The sequence below is a fragment of the Gigantopelta aegis genome, chromosome 6 (genome assembly GCF_016097555.1).
Source record: "Gigantopelta aegis isolate Gae_Host chromosome 6, Gae_host_genome, whole genome shotgun sequence".
Taxonomy (NCBI): domain Eukaryota; kingdom Metazoa; phylum Mollusca; class Gastropoda; order Neomphalida; family Peltospiridae; genus Gigantopelta; species Gigantopelta aegis.
Window position 1 is genome coordinate 49,819,080 of NC_054704.1, and position 16,017 is coordinate 49,835,096.

The 16,017-nt window shown below is 39.3% G+C and overlaps 1 protein-coding gene across 1 annotated transcript; it reads right to left on the bottom strand.

Annotated features, from left to right (window-relative positions):
- Positions 1-994: 994 nt before the first annotated feature.
- LOC121374009 lies at positions 995-15,303 on the bottom strand. The gene is made up of 9 exons (XM_041500881.1): positions 15,167-15,303; positions 13,056-14,390; positions 12,357-12,533; positions 11,478-11,657; positions 10,549-10,744; positions 8,316-8,515; positions 4,967-5,029; positions 3,259-3,328; positions 995-1,186 (listed from the first exon to the last, which is right to left on the bottom strand). Exons 1-9 carry the CDS (start codon positions 15,210-15,212, stop codon positions 1,039-1,041), a joined length of 2,415 nt encoding a protein of 804 aa, XP_041356815.1. The 5' UTR covers positions 15,213-15,303; the 3' UTR covers positions 995-1,038.
- Between the last annotated feature and the right edge of the window lie 714 nt (positions 15,304-16,017).

Here is a 16,017-nt window from a genome sequence, read left to right on the forward strand (position 1 = left end):
AAAGAATTATCGATACGAGGCGTTAATGCGAAAGAAAAACATCTTCTACCCTACCGGTATCACCCGCCATGCACATACCAATACTTTATTATTAAAGTTGTTTGATAATAAAAAGGATAATTCGGCAAAAAGATTAAAAGCATATGCATGTCAAAATGAGGTATAAGCATCAAACTATTTTTCTTCTTTCTTTTCTTTGGGTGGGGTGGGGTGGGGTGGTCAAGTATACATAACAATCATAAAACCCCCAGGAGTCATCATTTAATATAACCGTGATGCAACAAATTCCAAATGATATGGAGTTATTTTGAAACTCCATAACTAAGCCCAAATGGACTTCGGAATATGAATATGTAAATAAAAGCCAGAGCTCGCCGAATATTGCTCGACTGCAGAAAACCCCTACTCTTTGGGAGACATCACAGTCACTTCAGACAGATTTTAAAAAGGTAATTTTATACTGGCACAACCAAAGTTTGAGCGTCACCAATTTGATATTTGGGCGACGCAGGTTATACGAGCCGATTGCTTTCCAAATGGCACAAAACGTTATTTCCAAAACACTTTATCAGAAACCAATGTTACGGGGAGGCTGGACTAGATATGCGCATCTCCCACCCACCCACCCACCTCCAACCCCATCCCAAACTTGCTACAAAGAGCGCTTAACTTTACATTTATAATATACTAAGTTGAAGTTTGTTTTACTAACACCACCACTAAGAACATTTATTAATTGCTATTGATGTCATTTGGTAAAAAAAAAAATATATATTTGAGGAAACCCGGGCACATTTTTTTTTAAACATGGGATATTTTATATGCACCATCCCAGATATGAAGGCGCATACTATGGCTTTTGATATACCAGTCGTAGTACACTGGTTAGAACGAAAAATAGTCTAATGGGGCCTACTGATGGGGATCGATCCTGGAACAGCGCTTGACAATAATTGGGCTACGTTGTAGTATACTAAAGGAAAAAGAACAATTGTTTTTTTGTTTTAATTATAAACATTTATTCCACACCCTGCTGCGTCACGGGTTAACTGCTGTGCATACCGGGTGAAGCGTGGACCCACGGGTTTTCGCGCGTTCACACTTTCTGTTGACGAGGGAAGTCAACCTGCTACGTATTACAGTCAGGTTATGTATGACGTCTTTGACCTTTATGTCGTCCGCAATGCTGTAACGAAAGAACAATCGTTATTTGGGCGTCAGTTACATAATTTTAATATCGTAAAAATGGACATTCCCGAGTTTGCTGCATTGTAACATGTTTCCATATAAAATATTTCTACGATTAAACTTACATATATTTTATATATTTTCTTGTTTAGAATATCAGTGTCTGTATAACGTTAAAATGTAGACTAAACTCCCAACAAGAGCAAGAGCCTTGTGTGTTGGAAATATCATTCCCGGACCACCAACACGGACCACCAACACATACCGACACTTTAACAAATGAAAAAACGCGTAATTTTAGAATTAATAAAAAACCATGATTATTCCTGCTAACTGGGGGCAGCCATTTTGTTTGTTTTTGTGACGTCTGGTGGTATAGCTTGGGGCGAAGTGACGTCAGCTCAGGTCCAACTTCTCTATTATGCACAGTGTAAACAAATGATCTAATTTACGACAAGGCGCTTCGCTTTCATCAACCCGACTTGTAAAACATAAATGACTTGATAGTATATGACTTGATAGTATAATAAAACTATTTAACTAAATATATTTCAATTTGCATCAATAGAACGAAATGGAGTTATAGTATTTTTTTCTTTAAAAAAATCCAAAGAAAACTTTTTTTTATTATTAGGCCTATTGGTAGGGTACGTTCGAGCAAAAACGACCACTCACATACCCAAGTGATAATTTTATTTTCTTTGGATTACGTAATTGGTCAGTTTTGTGATTTTAGATAGGAAGTCTACTTAATCAAGGGTTTTACAGAATTACTTACAGTAATAAAGCAGGACGGCTGATAATGTCCATTACGATTTCAGGGGCGTCCGCGCGGCTGTCAGACAATACCTTGTGATCTTAATAAAAGAGGCACGTCCTTTTAGTGTGTCTAGACAGTGTCTGGGGACCGTCTAAATATATACCTACCAATCAGGAACCACAGGTACAGGCCACGGAAACAAAAGACCAATTAACCAAGAAAACACTCGGATTATTATTTCAGTACGTGGGTTAATTTATGTACAAAACATAATACAGTTATTTCAACACTGACAATGGTGGTTTATTTTGTATTAAAAGTAATATATAATTGCTGGCTTACTGGGATGACTTATTACAGAATATTGAGATGCATCCGCAAAAATCAGGTATGTTTTGTTTCTTCAGTTCGAAGACTAATTCCTGACGTGACACATTAGGAATTACGTAACCACCAGCTCGCCAGAGGGCGTATTCACTGGGATGGTACAAAATGGCTGTGCCCGTTATATATAATAGCCGTCACATTTAACCGTTTTATTAATTAACTATACGATTATACTGGTTGATATTAAGCAATAATGTGTATTATGTATCGTTGAATATGCACACAGTCCAAAAGCCTTGCTTTAGCATTCCTTTTAAGTCCGTCAGTCGATAACATCTTCAAAATTGCAGCAAACTCAGGAATGTACTTTTTTTTTAATGTTTACATGGCACACATTAAATCTGTAATCTGTTTACTGGGCGTCAAAACCCCCCCAAAACATTGTCAGAATAATCTTAGAGGAAACCCGCAATATTTTTCCATTAGTAGCAAGGGATCTTTTATATGCACCATCCCACAGACGACATGCCACATACCATGGAATTTGATATACCAGACGTGGTGCGCTGGCTGGAACGAGTAATGGACCAACCAACGGATCTATTCCAGACCGACCGCGCATCGGGCAGACGCTTGACCAATGGGCTACGTCCCGCCCCTAATACCGTAAAATGGTTATATTGGTATGCAACCGATTTTGCATTGTGATCATAAACCTCCCATTTGAAGCAAGATGTTTTTGGTTTCAAGGAATACGTTTGATAGTGTGCCAATTGCATATATTGCAGAATCATATACACGATGCAATCAATCATTCAAATATCTATTTGGACAAAATAAAATGTCCACATTTGTAACAGTATCTGTGCATCATGTTGAGGTTTAATAGATACAAGGGTATATCAAAAACAAATATCGTTATGATGCGTGTACACCATTTTGTAAAATTAATCCCAGTTTTAAAGCATCTTGTCGGCGTTTACCTTTTCAGAGTGTTTATATCCTGGTATTCCAACTCTACAAGATTCTTGGCTTCATTTTCAGTTGAAATTCCTAAACAAAAAAGGAACATCATCGTTAGCCCGAAATCCATACTAGTTTCTGTCTAAAATGTTTATGTTTACACATGATAAATCTATGAGGCTATAATCAAGTGACCAGTACTTAGTAGATATAAATGCCAAGTAAACAAAACTGGTGGACGTATGCAATATTTTCTAAAATTTGATTAGCTTCTTATGCTATTAAACTTTGACCCCGTCTGCCTCCAGCCAATAGTAATGTTCGATTCTTAAAGGGACCTTCCTGAGTTTGCTGCATTGTAAGAGGTTTCCGACTAATAAAATATTTCTACGATTAAACTTATACATTCTTGTTTAGAATATTAGTAACAAGAATGTATTTAATATGTGTCTTGTATATTCAATGTGTTTCTGGTCGTCTTAATATTTGTAAGAAGCCCAAACCTGATTGGTCTTAAAATAATTTCGTACGTACGAAAAAATATTTTGAAATAAACTGAAATTTTACGGAAAAAAACCTTTTTGGAAATAAAATAAAATTTAACCTACTACAAATATTAAAACGATCAGAAACACGTTTGATATACAACTTCTAATATTTTATGCAGAAAAATATACTGTCTATAGCAACGTTTTTTTTTTTTTTTTTTTTTTTTTTTTTGGGGGGGGGGGGGGGGGATGTTTAATATGGTACGATAAGAAATGCTGAGAAAATTTGTGCTGCAGTAAAACGTTTTTTAACTTATTTTATTCCACTTGTTTTTAAATTTGAACAAAATCCTCTTCAGTTACCGTTACTAATTTGTCCGCATGCTTAAAATATGATGCAACATTTACGTTGGCATGGGATGGGGACTGCATTTGCCATTTTGTCCGTCTGTACGCCACATTTTGGTTAGTTATAAATTGGTACATGTTATATTGTTATTGTTGCCTTTAGTGTACTGCTAAGCAATACACGACTCCGCCGGGCCCAACATTTTTTTTTTTATCTCCCAAGTTCAAAGGCCATAAATCGTTATATAAATTGTTACAGAGCATGATGAATCTATGTAATTTTAGCTCCATATCTTTGGACATTGAAAAAAGCAACAACGTCCGGAACACATTTGTCATGACCATTCAAAAATGGGTAAATAGTCAAAAGTCGAACTTATTTGTAACCGAACATGATACAGTTATACACAATTTCACTTCAATATCTCAAGGCATTGTGAAAAAGGAAATGTTTTATTTTAACGACGCACTCTAAACACATTTTATTTATGGTTATATGGTGTCAGACGGTTAAGGACCACGCATATATTGATTGAGAGGAAACCCGCTGTCGCCATTTCATGGGCTACTCTTTTCGATTAGCAGCAAGGGGATCTTTTATATGCACCATCCCACGGCCTTTGTTACACCAGTTGTGGAGCACTGGCTGCGACGAGAAATAGCCCAATGGACCCACCGACGGGGACATTGTGAAAAGAAAAAATCTGAAAACTATGTGGTACAGACAGTAAGAGTACTAATAACCAAAACCAGCATTGTGCTCCAGGGATAGTATCAAGATTGGCATTTGTCCGCATGTTTAACGTATGAAATATTTCTATAAAAGGAACTATTAGGTGAACATCCAGCGAGACTCGGTCTGACCTTGAACTTAGTTAATTCAGTACATTACCCGTTGTGGATATCCAGCCGAACTTAGTCAGCAACATCTTGAAAACGCCCAACTGATATTCATCTAAAATACACGTAAATAAACATCCTCAGAATCGCAGGTTTACAACTCTTATAAAGTCACATTTAGTACACTGCATATATACATGTATTACTTTAAAATCTGATTATGCATACACGGTCAATTCATGTTTTTGTTCCAACATTAAAATTTTTAATCTGTACTTTAAAAAAAGAAAAAGAAAAAAGACTTTCTTTACCCATTAAAAAATCAATTACGCCTAACTAAATACGTTAGTTCTAGTGCCAGCCAGTTACGGTAATCTGGTTATAACTTTTTTTCTTTTTTCTTTTTTTTTTTAGGTTTTTTTCCTCCCTAAATTACATTTGATCAATATAGCTAAGCAATTAACGTGTATTTCTCTACCACCTACTGTATTATACATTCGGCAAGGCATGTTTTAACGAAATTTCCGCACATTCAAAGCTACGGCTATTTAGCATCTAAAAATTTGCTTTATCGATGCTGTCAAAAAAAACCCAAAAAACAAGTGCAGCCACACGGTCTAATTTTGAATGTTTAAGCAGAACAGTATACACCACAGCTTTTACTTGCATCTATTGATGGCGACCAATCCTACGCCTATCAAAACTAAGGCGAGCGCTCTACCACAGAGATACATTCTTTCCATATTCATTTAACACGCGCTTTGATACGCTTGCTTATATACTCACGGAAAAAGGTTCCTGTGCATCATTAAAATTTCAGTAGGACTAATTTAAAAATATTGTGATTTACACAGATGTACTATTTATCTGTTAAAAATACTGTGATCCTCTGCCTTCTAAACCTGAAGTTCCTGTCTACAAAATGCTTGGTGCGCCGTCGGTGATGTAACCGAACGTACCGATGTATGGTCATGGTCGTACTTTGTTATCACCTAATCGGTTGCGTTCAGTTCCTCCACCGATTAACCTTAACTCAGATGCATTAGGATGTTAAATGTATCATTTCCAAATGATTCCATATGTGCACCCGCTTAATACTGACGATTTTCTGACGTGGCGTCACGTGTCGACTCCCTAAACATGGAAGATCCCTAGTACCCCTAAACTGTCGAGAACATCTCCGCAGATATTGTACAGTGTTCTGATTAACGCCAATGAATACCAAAATTACTAGCAACAGCGTTTCTGCCGTTATAACCTCAATCATACCCATCGTTCGAAGGAGTCCATTTTCTGGGAGGCGTGACATAACACCGACGATCAGATACCAACAAAAATATTTTCCTGAGTGATGAGAATCCATACAACAGTTAGTCCAATGATAAGAAAAATGACGTCAAACAGGAGCACGTGACCAAGAATGCTAGTAATGCAACGTGTGATCACAAAGTATGAATAGCTCGTACAATTGACAGGACACCGCTGGAATATCGATGGAGTGATTACACGTTCAGTTACTGAAATTTTTATAACCAGATTTCAAGTAAATTATATTCTATATGCAATCATTTGGTGCACAGGAACTTTGTTCCGCGAGTATATGTGGTGTGTGTGTGTGTATACGTACGTGTGTGTGTGTGTGTATATACGTACGTGTGTGTGTGTATACGTACGTGTGTGTGTATTACGTGTGTGTGTGTATATATATATATATATATATATATATATATATATATATATATATATATATATATATATATATATAGTATATAGTATATAGTATATATAGTATATATATAGTATATATATAGTATATATAGTATATATATATATATACTCTTCAAAAGAAGAAACGCAAAACCACATTGTCGTAACATTTGGAGAAATAATTTAATTATTGAAGGTGAGTCCGATAATTACCAAATGTTGCAGGATTGTTCACAATTCACTCTAGTCCATTGTGAGTAAGTGATAGGACACACCACCAAGGTCAAGGTCATCTGGAGTCAATACCGGGTGTGGCCTCCGCGGTGTTGACAACTGCCTGGCACCGCCTGCCCATTGAAGCAACCAGAGTACGGATGACGTCCCGGGGGATGGTGGCCCACTCGGCCTGCAAGGCTGCTGCCAGCTCGGGCAGGGTCTGGGGCTGTGGTTGTCGCTGTCGGAGGCGTCGGTCCAACTCGTCCCATAGATGCTCAATTGGGTTCAAATCCGAAGATATCGATGGCCAAGGAAGGACATTAATGTTGTTCTGTAGGAAAGCCGTTGTGAGACGTGCTGTGTGAGGCCTGGCGTTGTCATGTTGGAACACTGCGTTGGCGTTGGCCATAACTGGAACGATGTGTGGCCGGAAGATCTGGTCAATGTAGCCCTGTGCATTCAGGTTGCCCTGCACGTGGACCAGGTCAGTTCTGCCAGTGTGTGAGATGGCTGCCCACACCATGACACTACCCCCGCCGAATCTGTCCACTTCCTGCACGCAGTTTGCCGCATAACGTTCACCACGACGCCTATACACGCGACATCTTCCATCATGACGTCGAAGCAGAAATCGGGACTGTCACTGAACCACACCTGTCTCCATCGCAGTTGAGGCCATTGTCGATGAATCTGGCACCACTGCAGTCGGAGTCGGTGTTGTGGTGTTAAGATGACACCTCGAACTGGACGTCTGGCACGAATTCCTACCTCACGTAGGCGGTTCCGTACGGTCTGGTCGGATATCCTGCGCAAACCTGGTATTGCTGCGGCTGTGGAGGTGGCAGTAGTCAATCGTTCCCGAAGGTGGCGTACCCGGATGTAGCGGTCCTGCCCGGGGGTAGTGACCCGTGGTCGACCGGATCTAGGGAGGTCACGTGTTGATCCATGTTGCTGGTAACGGTCCCACAGTCTGGAGATGGTGCTTGGGGACACATGGAATGCCCTGGCAACGGCCGTTCTGGATTCGCCTGCGTCTAGTCGGCCGATGGCATTGTTTCTCTGCGGTTCACTGAGACGTGGCATATCCTGGATTATCAACTGTCGGCCAGATACAGAGGCCAGGCAAGCGAACACCCTGCACTTTTATACTGTCGGTGTTCATGTTGCACTGCAGACAACGCACGTGCAGTGGTGACATGGTTTGCAAGAATATTCACATTTTGGAACTTTATTGTACAGTAGCTGCGTTTTATCGAATGTAACCGTGGGAATGTGTTTGGGACATGCAATGACCTTATATTCACAAAGCATGAACCGGTAGGAAACATAAATTCGGAGTTATAACCCATTTGTACCCTTTTGCGTTTCTTTTTTTGAAGAGTATATATATATATATATATATATTATATAGTATAAAAAACAATCTTACATACATACACTATTTAAATGTTTTAATATCACCTTTACGTTATACTTACCGAGAACATTGCCAAAGCGGTTGATATCTTTGAGATTCCCATTAATTGCCGACTCCAAAATGTTTTTGTACATCAGAAAAACCTGCTTCACCAATGGACGAATAGCAGACGTCAATTGGACAGCTCTGGATGGCGGGGTGTGCAATCCGGGATGCTTTACGATGTGAATTAGAACATTCAGAATTTCACCATCATCAAGTCTAAATAAAGACAGTTGTAATACATATAACAGAATACGTGTAATGAATATACAAGATGTACCTATGCACAGTAGGCCACATTTTGCGTTATACTGTACAATGTTTTAATACATTTTTAAATTTATATTTCTTGCTAAAATGGGCAAGCATGGAATACATTTATAATACAAATTCGATGTTAAAATATTCACAATGTCGTCCTGTGTTTAATAACAGTTTACAGTTCTGTACTGTATTCATGTATATACTACTCAAAAAGAATTTAAGGGTCAAAAATTTATAACCAAATAAGTTTTCAGAGTATTAGATTGATGATGTAAAGTACACCAACATTTTTATATTTAAGAAAGTCACATGACATGCTGTCAAAGTTGAAGGTTGTTTAATAGTGTGTGAATCCACCTCTGGCGCGAATACACTCGACACATCGTTGCCTCATGCTGTTGATCAGACGTCTGAAGAACTATTGGGGAATGGCCTGCCACTCTGCCATAAGAAGTTGACCCAGATCATGAAGGTTGGCCGGAGGGGCATGGTTATCCCGAACTCTCCTGCCTAATTCGTCCCAGGCGTGCTCTATTGGGGCCAAGTCAGGCGAATATGCTGGCCAATCCATCCTGGCGATACCTGTTGTCTGAGAAAGTCCGTTACCACCCTGGCGCGGTGGGGTCTTGGCATTGTCATCCTGCAGAACTGCCCCGCCGCCAATCTGCTGAAGGCCTGGGAGAACCAAGGGCCGGATAATCTCATTCAGATAGCGGATTCCATTCAGATTGCCATCCACCACAGAGGGGGGTCCTGTGGTGGGTCCTGTGGTGGATAGAGATGCCGCCCCACAGCATGACGCTGCCACCACCGAACCGGTGACGTTGTCTAACGTTAACGTCAGCGAAGCGCTCCCCAGGACGTCTGTAGACACGAACCCGACCGTCGTTGAACTGGAGACTAAACCTGGACTCATCAGTGAACATCACTCGACCCCACTGAACACGTTGCCACCGCAGATGCGTAGATTATTGGCCCTCAGACGATTGCGTATGGTTTGATCAGACACTCGAGTTCCAGTCGCAGTCCGCAGATTGTCACGTAATCGTGTCACGTAATCGGCGTGCAGTGGTTGTGCGTTGACGTAGAGCCATATTGGTGATGTAGCGGTCCTCTCTATTTGTAGTGCTTCGGGGTCTTCCCGAACGTAGATGATTTTGAACAGAATTCGTTGCTTGGTACCGTTGCCACAGTCGGCCAACGACACTCTGACTGACACCAAGTCTCAGAGCAACATTTCTTTGCGTATTGCCATCCTGAAGCCATCCTGAAGCCAAGCAATAGCCCTTCCTCGATCTTCGATAGTCAGTTGACGTCGTACCATTGTTGAATTTGAGTGCACCGTACACGAACGCAAGCTCCAATTATACGGAAATTCAGCATTGGGAACATGGAATACACATGCAAAGCGTGCAAATGAAGCGCTTTGTGAAAAAGCAAGTTATGGGCACTTAGCAGACCTTTCGCTTTCGCCCTAATTTACGTGCAAATGTAAGCATGTTTTCGCCATTAGAACTAGTCGACAGTGTCAATGACAGTGGATTTTAATTAATTTATGGGTTGCTTAGACCCACTTTCGTCAAAATGGAACAATACCATGCGTGACATTATGGTCTAGCCAATATAATTGACATTCAGAAAATAATGTCGAAAATATCGTCTGACCCTTAAATTCTTTTGAGTAGTATGTATTTTGTACTGTATGCATCTATTATAGCCGTTCATTCAATACCAGGGCCCCGTTTTACTTGGGATTTAGCGCAAGTCCATAAATACCTTATGCACTTGAGGTGAATTTGGCGCCAAGACAACTTCGTAAAACGGGGTCCAGATCTATTCTAGACCGCCCTCGTATCGTTCCCATCTCCAAAAACAAACTGTTCCGTTCAGTTAAGACCCCCCCCCCCCCCCCACCCCCAAATATTACGTGTCAAATGTTTTCTTAAACAGTTCCCAAGGCTAAGTACAATGAAAAATTAAATCCACACCTTCTTGATTGAAGATCTTCATTTAGCAAATACAGCCTTTTCATGTCGTTTGCACTCTTACAATGTAACAATGTCGGCAATGTACTCGTGAAGAAGTTCTGTTTTACGATACGTTTTATCTTCTGCTCTTGCATGGCACTTTGGTGAAAGGCATTTACCAAGTCGTGGTAAAGTTGCATCACAAACCTGTTCACTTCTGCAATAAATAATCAAATGCTTAGTGTGAAATACAAACAGGTGTTTAAAACAAACAGACTATACGTGTATCTAAATCGTCTACATCGGGTAACCACCTAAGGTTATTTTGATATCCTACAGTCAATTCAATGGAGCAAATACCAATGTCCACGGATATAGTATTGCACAATTGTTTAATTATAACTACCAATATACAGGTCAAACTCGTTCAAGATGGGAACTTTCAAATGTGTAAATGTATACTATGGGTTACAGCTTTAACACAAATCAAGGATACGAGGATCAAATATTATTGCCGTCTCAAAGGTTTTGCAATAAATGATATGTCTGGTATTGGCAGCAGATGGGAATCTCTGGTCCGGATACAGATTCAACTTTTTAAAATTACATGAATTTTATCTGCGATATAAAAACAATCGTGTTATTAATCAACACAAAACATCTCAATTGATACATAAAGTATTGCATTTGGGAAAGATGGATGCCATGTTTATTATAAATCGTCAGCATAAATACCTAACTAATTTGAGCTTTTGAGAAAATACTTAAACTTTTTATACTCATGTTAATTTAAATTTAATAAAAACTACAACTAAATTTTGACTTTTCTAATTGTTTTTAAAGAACCGTTTGTATAAAAATGCGTTAAAATTAGTTAAGCAATGCCAACTGGATGACAAAATACCGAAGCTAGATTAAGACTATACACAAATGTTTGGACATGTCAATACCTTGGAACACGTCCAATTGGACTGGTTTCATCAAAGATTCTGTCATGGTTTTGTGCAGCGCCGTTACCAACTTTCTCGCCACGAAGAGTGGCTTCGGCACAAATCTGGACAAAGTGATGGTGAGGTTGTGCAGTCTCCATTCCTGCATGACGTGGTTCTGAAACGCTCTACTCATGGCATCTATATGGTTGAAACAAAATATACTCTAACAATTTTCAATTGTAACTATTTTAGCAGACATATTTAGCCATTTTAGCAAAAATGTGTTTTGTTTAACGACACCACTAGAGCACACCAATTAATCATTGTCTATTGGATTTAACATTTGGTACTTCTGACACGTAGTCGAGATATGTTATATGCACTTTCCCACAGACAAAGCACATACCACGGCCTTTGACCACCATTTTAGCATAGGCATATAGTTAAAAGAAAAGATTATATGCAATGTAAACCCTTTTTCAGTAAATTTGGTTACAAAACCCGATCCTTTCTCCAGATAACCATAAACACTCCAGCGTTCAACTAACCTTATCACCCCATTCAGATAAACAAAAAAAACCCACCAGCGTTAGCTCTTTTTAGAAACTGTACAAGGCCCTTTCCGTTTTAAACCATCGGATTTTTAACATAGGTCTATTGGGGGAAGGGGCAACTTCCATTTGAGATCTGTATATATTAAATATGGCGATTTCCATGTTTGCACGAGTTTTATACAGAGAACGAAAAATCTCCCATTAGATTTGGCAATCCAACCCCCCGCCGCATCTGTCCACTTTCCTGCACGCAGTTTTGCCGCAATCCATATATGTTACCATTAATGACATCGAGGTTTGTTTATTTCAAGTAGATTATTGGTAGAGAAAACCATATACTAACACACTACTATTCTGTTGACCACGGATGAGGGGCAGTGCGACATCTCTCGAATTATCCTCTCCGACATCATAAGAACTAGTTCCTTGGCCGCCATTTTCGGGTCCTTCATGATAGCAAAGATCTCCAACGACTTCTTAACGTCGTCATGAAAGCTGTGTTTTGTTATGTTGGGATGTTCTAAAAAATGGTTCAAATGAAAATTTACATTAATACTAAAATTACCTCAAACAAATCTGTACAACACATTTTAAAACAAATCAGTACAACACATTTTTAAAACTAGGTTCCTACACAATTACCAATTCAATTATTTTTTTTTAAATTTATGTGTGATTTTCAAATCATGTATATAAAACTTATCGGCGTTTTTGTTTTGAAAAATAAACCTTAATTATACAAGTGTGCGTGCGTGCGTATTGGGTTCAAGGGATTAACTCATGGATGTATATTATAAAATGGTCGTGTATGGTGTATGTCAAGGTCACGATGACAAAATGAAAACTTATATAATTATGGTAGACTAGTTTTTGGTAAATCAAGAATGATTAGGTATAACTATTCTACGATTGCCGAATTATAAACTTTTAAATTCGCATATCACATTACCATGTATAAATATAATTTACATTGTTAGATTAAAAGGATTCCAAAACACTTTCTTAGATGTGGTTTAATAATCGGGATACATGTTATACATACCGTTCACCTTGTCGATTTTTGGAAAACCAGCAAGATACTTCACCATTAGCCTAGGGAAGTCAAAGCAGGCCTTCGGCGAGTGGTCTGGCATCATCGTTGACGGCATTTCCCAATCTGTAGCCGTCGGGAATAAGTATGAAGTTGTCGGATAGTGAGGAGAAGGCCATTCATTTGACGTCATGGGCCAATGTGTGTAATCTGTATCAAAAGTCGACTTCGATCCTTGGTGTGGAAAATGCGTTGACAATTTTGATCCCACCGCATCAGAATAACGAGTCGGTGGAAAGGCCACGCTACCAGTTACCGATGGCCAGTGTGCTAAAGCGCTTGTGGTTATGGTTGGAACAGAAGCGTGGTGTGACGGCAGCGACGGTGTTGCCGATGTAAATGTTGCACCGCGACTCCTGTGAATATTGGAAACCGATCTAAATCTGCCGCTGTGAGATACGTGAAGAGAATGCTGATGGGTAGATGCGGTGACGCCCGAGACTGTACGACTGGGCTGAATGCTGTGGAATACTGGAGGTCGTGAACTAGACGGCATCAGCTTGTTAGATGAAGCGTGGGAGCCGGTTAGAGCCGCTCTGCTTGTAGAGGGTGTTCCCGTCATCTGCAGACTTGACGGCGATACATGAACGTTATTCAAACTACGTTTCACAATTGGTAAATCACCTGACGCCGAGAACAGCAATGCATCGCGGTCATCGAAACTACGATCCTCAAAATATTCACTCGATGGAAATACATCGCGGTCATCTAAACTATGATCCCCAAAATATTGACTCGATGGAAGTACATCACGGTCATCTAAACTATGATCCCCAAAATATTGACTCGATGGAAGTACATCGCGGTCATCTAAACTACGATCCTCGATATGTTGACTCGATGGAAGTACATCGCGGTCATCTAAACTACGATCCTCGATATGTTGACTCGATGGAAGTACATCGCGGTCATCTAAACTACGATCCCCAAAATACTGACTCGATGGAAACAATGCATCGATGTCATCCGTGCTACGATCCTCGAAATATTGACTCGATGGAAAAAATCTATCGCTCTCATCGTGCGACATGAAGTTACCAGCAGAGTTTACGATATTTGAACCGACATCAAGTCCTTTCTTCAACTCTTTAGGTTCTGATTTATAAAGAGAATCCAACAGTTGTTCCAGTTCATCTTTCACGATTGTTTTGCGGTCATGACGCAGCCGTCTTCGATCCCATTTCGAACTGACGTCTCTCTCGTCAACATCCCCATCGAGTAGGTCGAACCCAAACAATGGGTCATAAATGTCACCTGCATATTCATCGTTGCGACCCTTTACAAAACCTATAAATAGAAATGTACGTTATTTAAAAAAAAAAAATACAGAGTTTTATCGACACCACAGTACATTTAACCCGAAGAGGAAACTCATTAATTACTACTAGTCTAAAATGCACCAGAGATGAATAGGCCCGTGGGAATAATATAGTTTAAGACACGAGCCATATTCATACCTTTATATAGTTTGGGCACAATTTTGTACATGTACGAGGGGGGGGGGGGGGGGGGGGGGGGGGGGGGAGAATGCAGGAAATGCTCAAATTCGAACTAAGATACTTAGGTATATTTGGGTAAAATGAGTTTGCCCGAAACCTTTTCATCATTACATGTCCATCATTCTACCCACAATTTTGTTTGTAATCGATGTAAAAATGTGTTACGGTTCATTTGCAGCGCTTGTATGACCTGTTTGGCAACAGAAGGAAGGAAATCAATCTGATTAAAATTAGCTCTACTGGTCTACCACATGTAATAGTGGAGCTAATTTTAATTAGATTGGAAGGAAATGTTTTATTTAACGACGCACCATTTTATTTACGGTTATATGGCGTCGGGCATATGGTTGGGCGTAAGGACCACGCGGATATTGAGGGCGGAAATCCGCTGTTTGGCAGCAATGCCAATATGAATAAATGTTATCCAGATTCGGGAATTTTCGTTTAATACTTAAGCAAAAAATAAAAAATAAATCAGTCTAAACCGTACAAAAATGGAGCCCATACGTCTATGTTATTTAAGATGCAACAGTCTTTTTAACAAACATGACAGTATATTCTTACCGCTCAACAGCACCAAAAACAATACAACACGCGACAACCACCTCATGGTTGTATGAAATAAAATGCCACAGGCGAGAATGACCTCAATTTATAAGAACAACGTCACGTGAACATTCGATCTCCAGCATGAAACAAAATGCACGTGCATGTGACATCAGCAAAATACCCGTGCAATGTCAATTAGAAAAGAAAACAGGTAGTAATACTTAATAAATACACACTAGCTGCAGTTCAATATAAAATTAAATAAATAAATAAATAAAATAAATAGACTATATATGGTATGTATGTGTGTATGTATCCAAGTATCTATGTATATATGACTGTATATGTACATGTATATGTATATCATATGTATATCAATGGCGTAGCTAGCATGAAGCAGATGAGGCGCTTGCCTCGTCTAGAATTTCCCCAGATTTATTTTATTTTTCCCATGACACTGATATTTATTTTACAGGTCTGGGTTTTCATCGGCACCTTTTTCCTCTCTGGCTACGCCCCAGTATATGTACATCATATGTACTGTAAAGTGGATTAATATTGCGACGTGGGTTGTGTTTTTTTCGCGAATATACGTACACCTTATCACATGTTCTCGACGTTTAAATTTCGCGAATGACCGTTTGCATCTGTAAAAAATAACGCGTTCGAAAATAATGCGTGCGTATAAATGTCGCGACTTGGGGTTCGGAATTTATACGCATACTATGTTTTCCAGGTTTACAGTATATGTATAAAATATGTATGTGTGTATGTATGTGTGTATGTATGTATGTATGCATGTATATATACAGAATTTATACTTTATTTTATAGGACTAAATAGAAAGAAAGTAATGTTTTATTTAA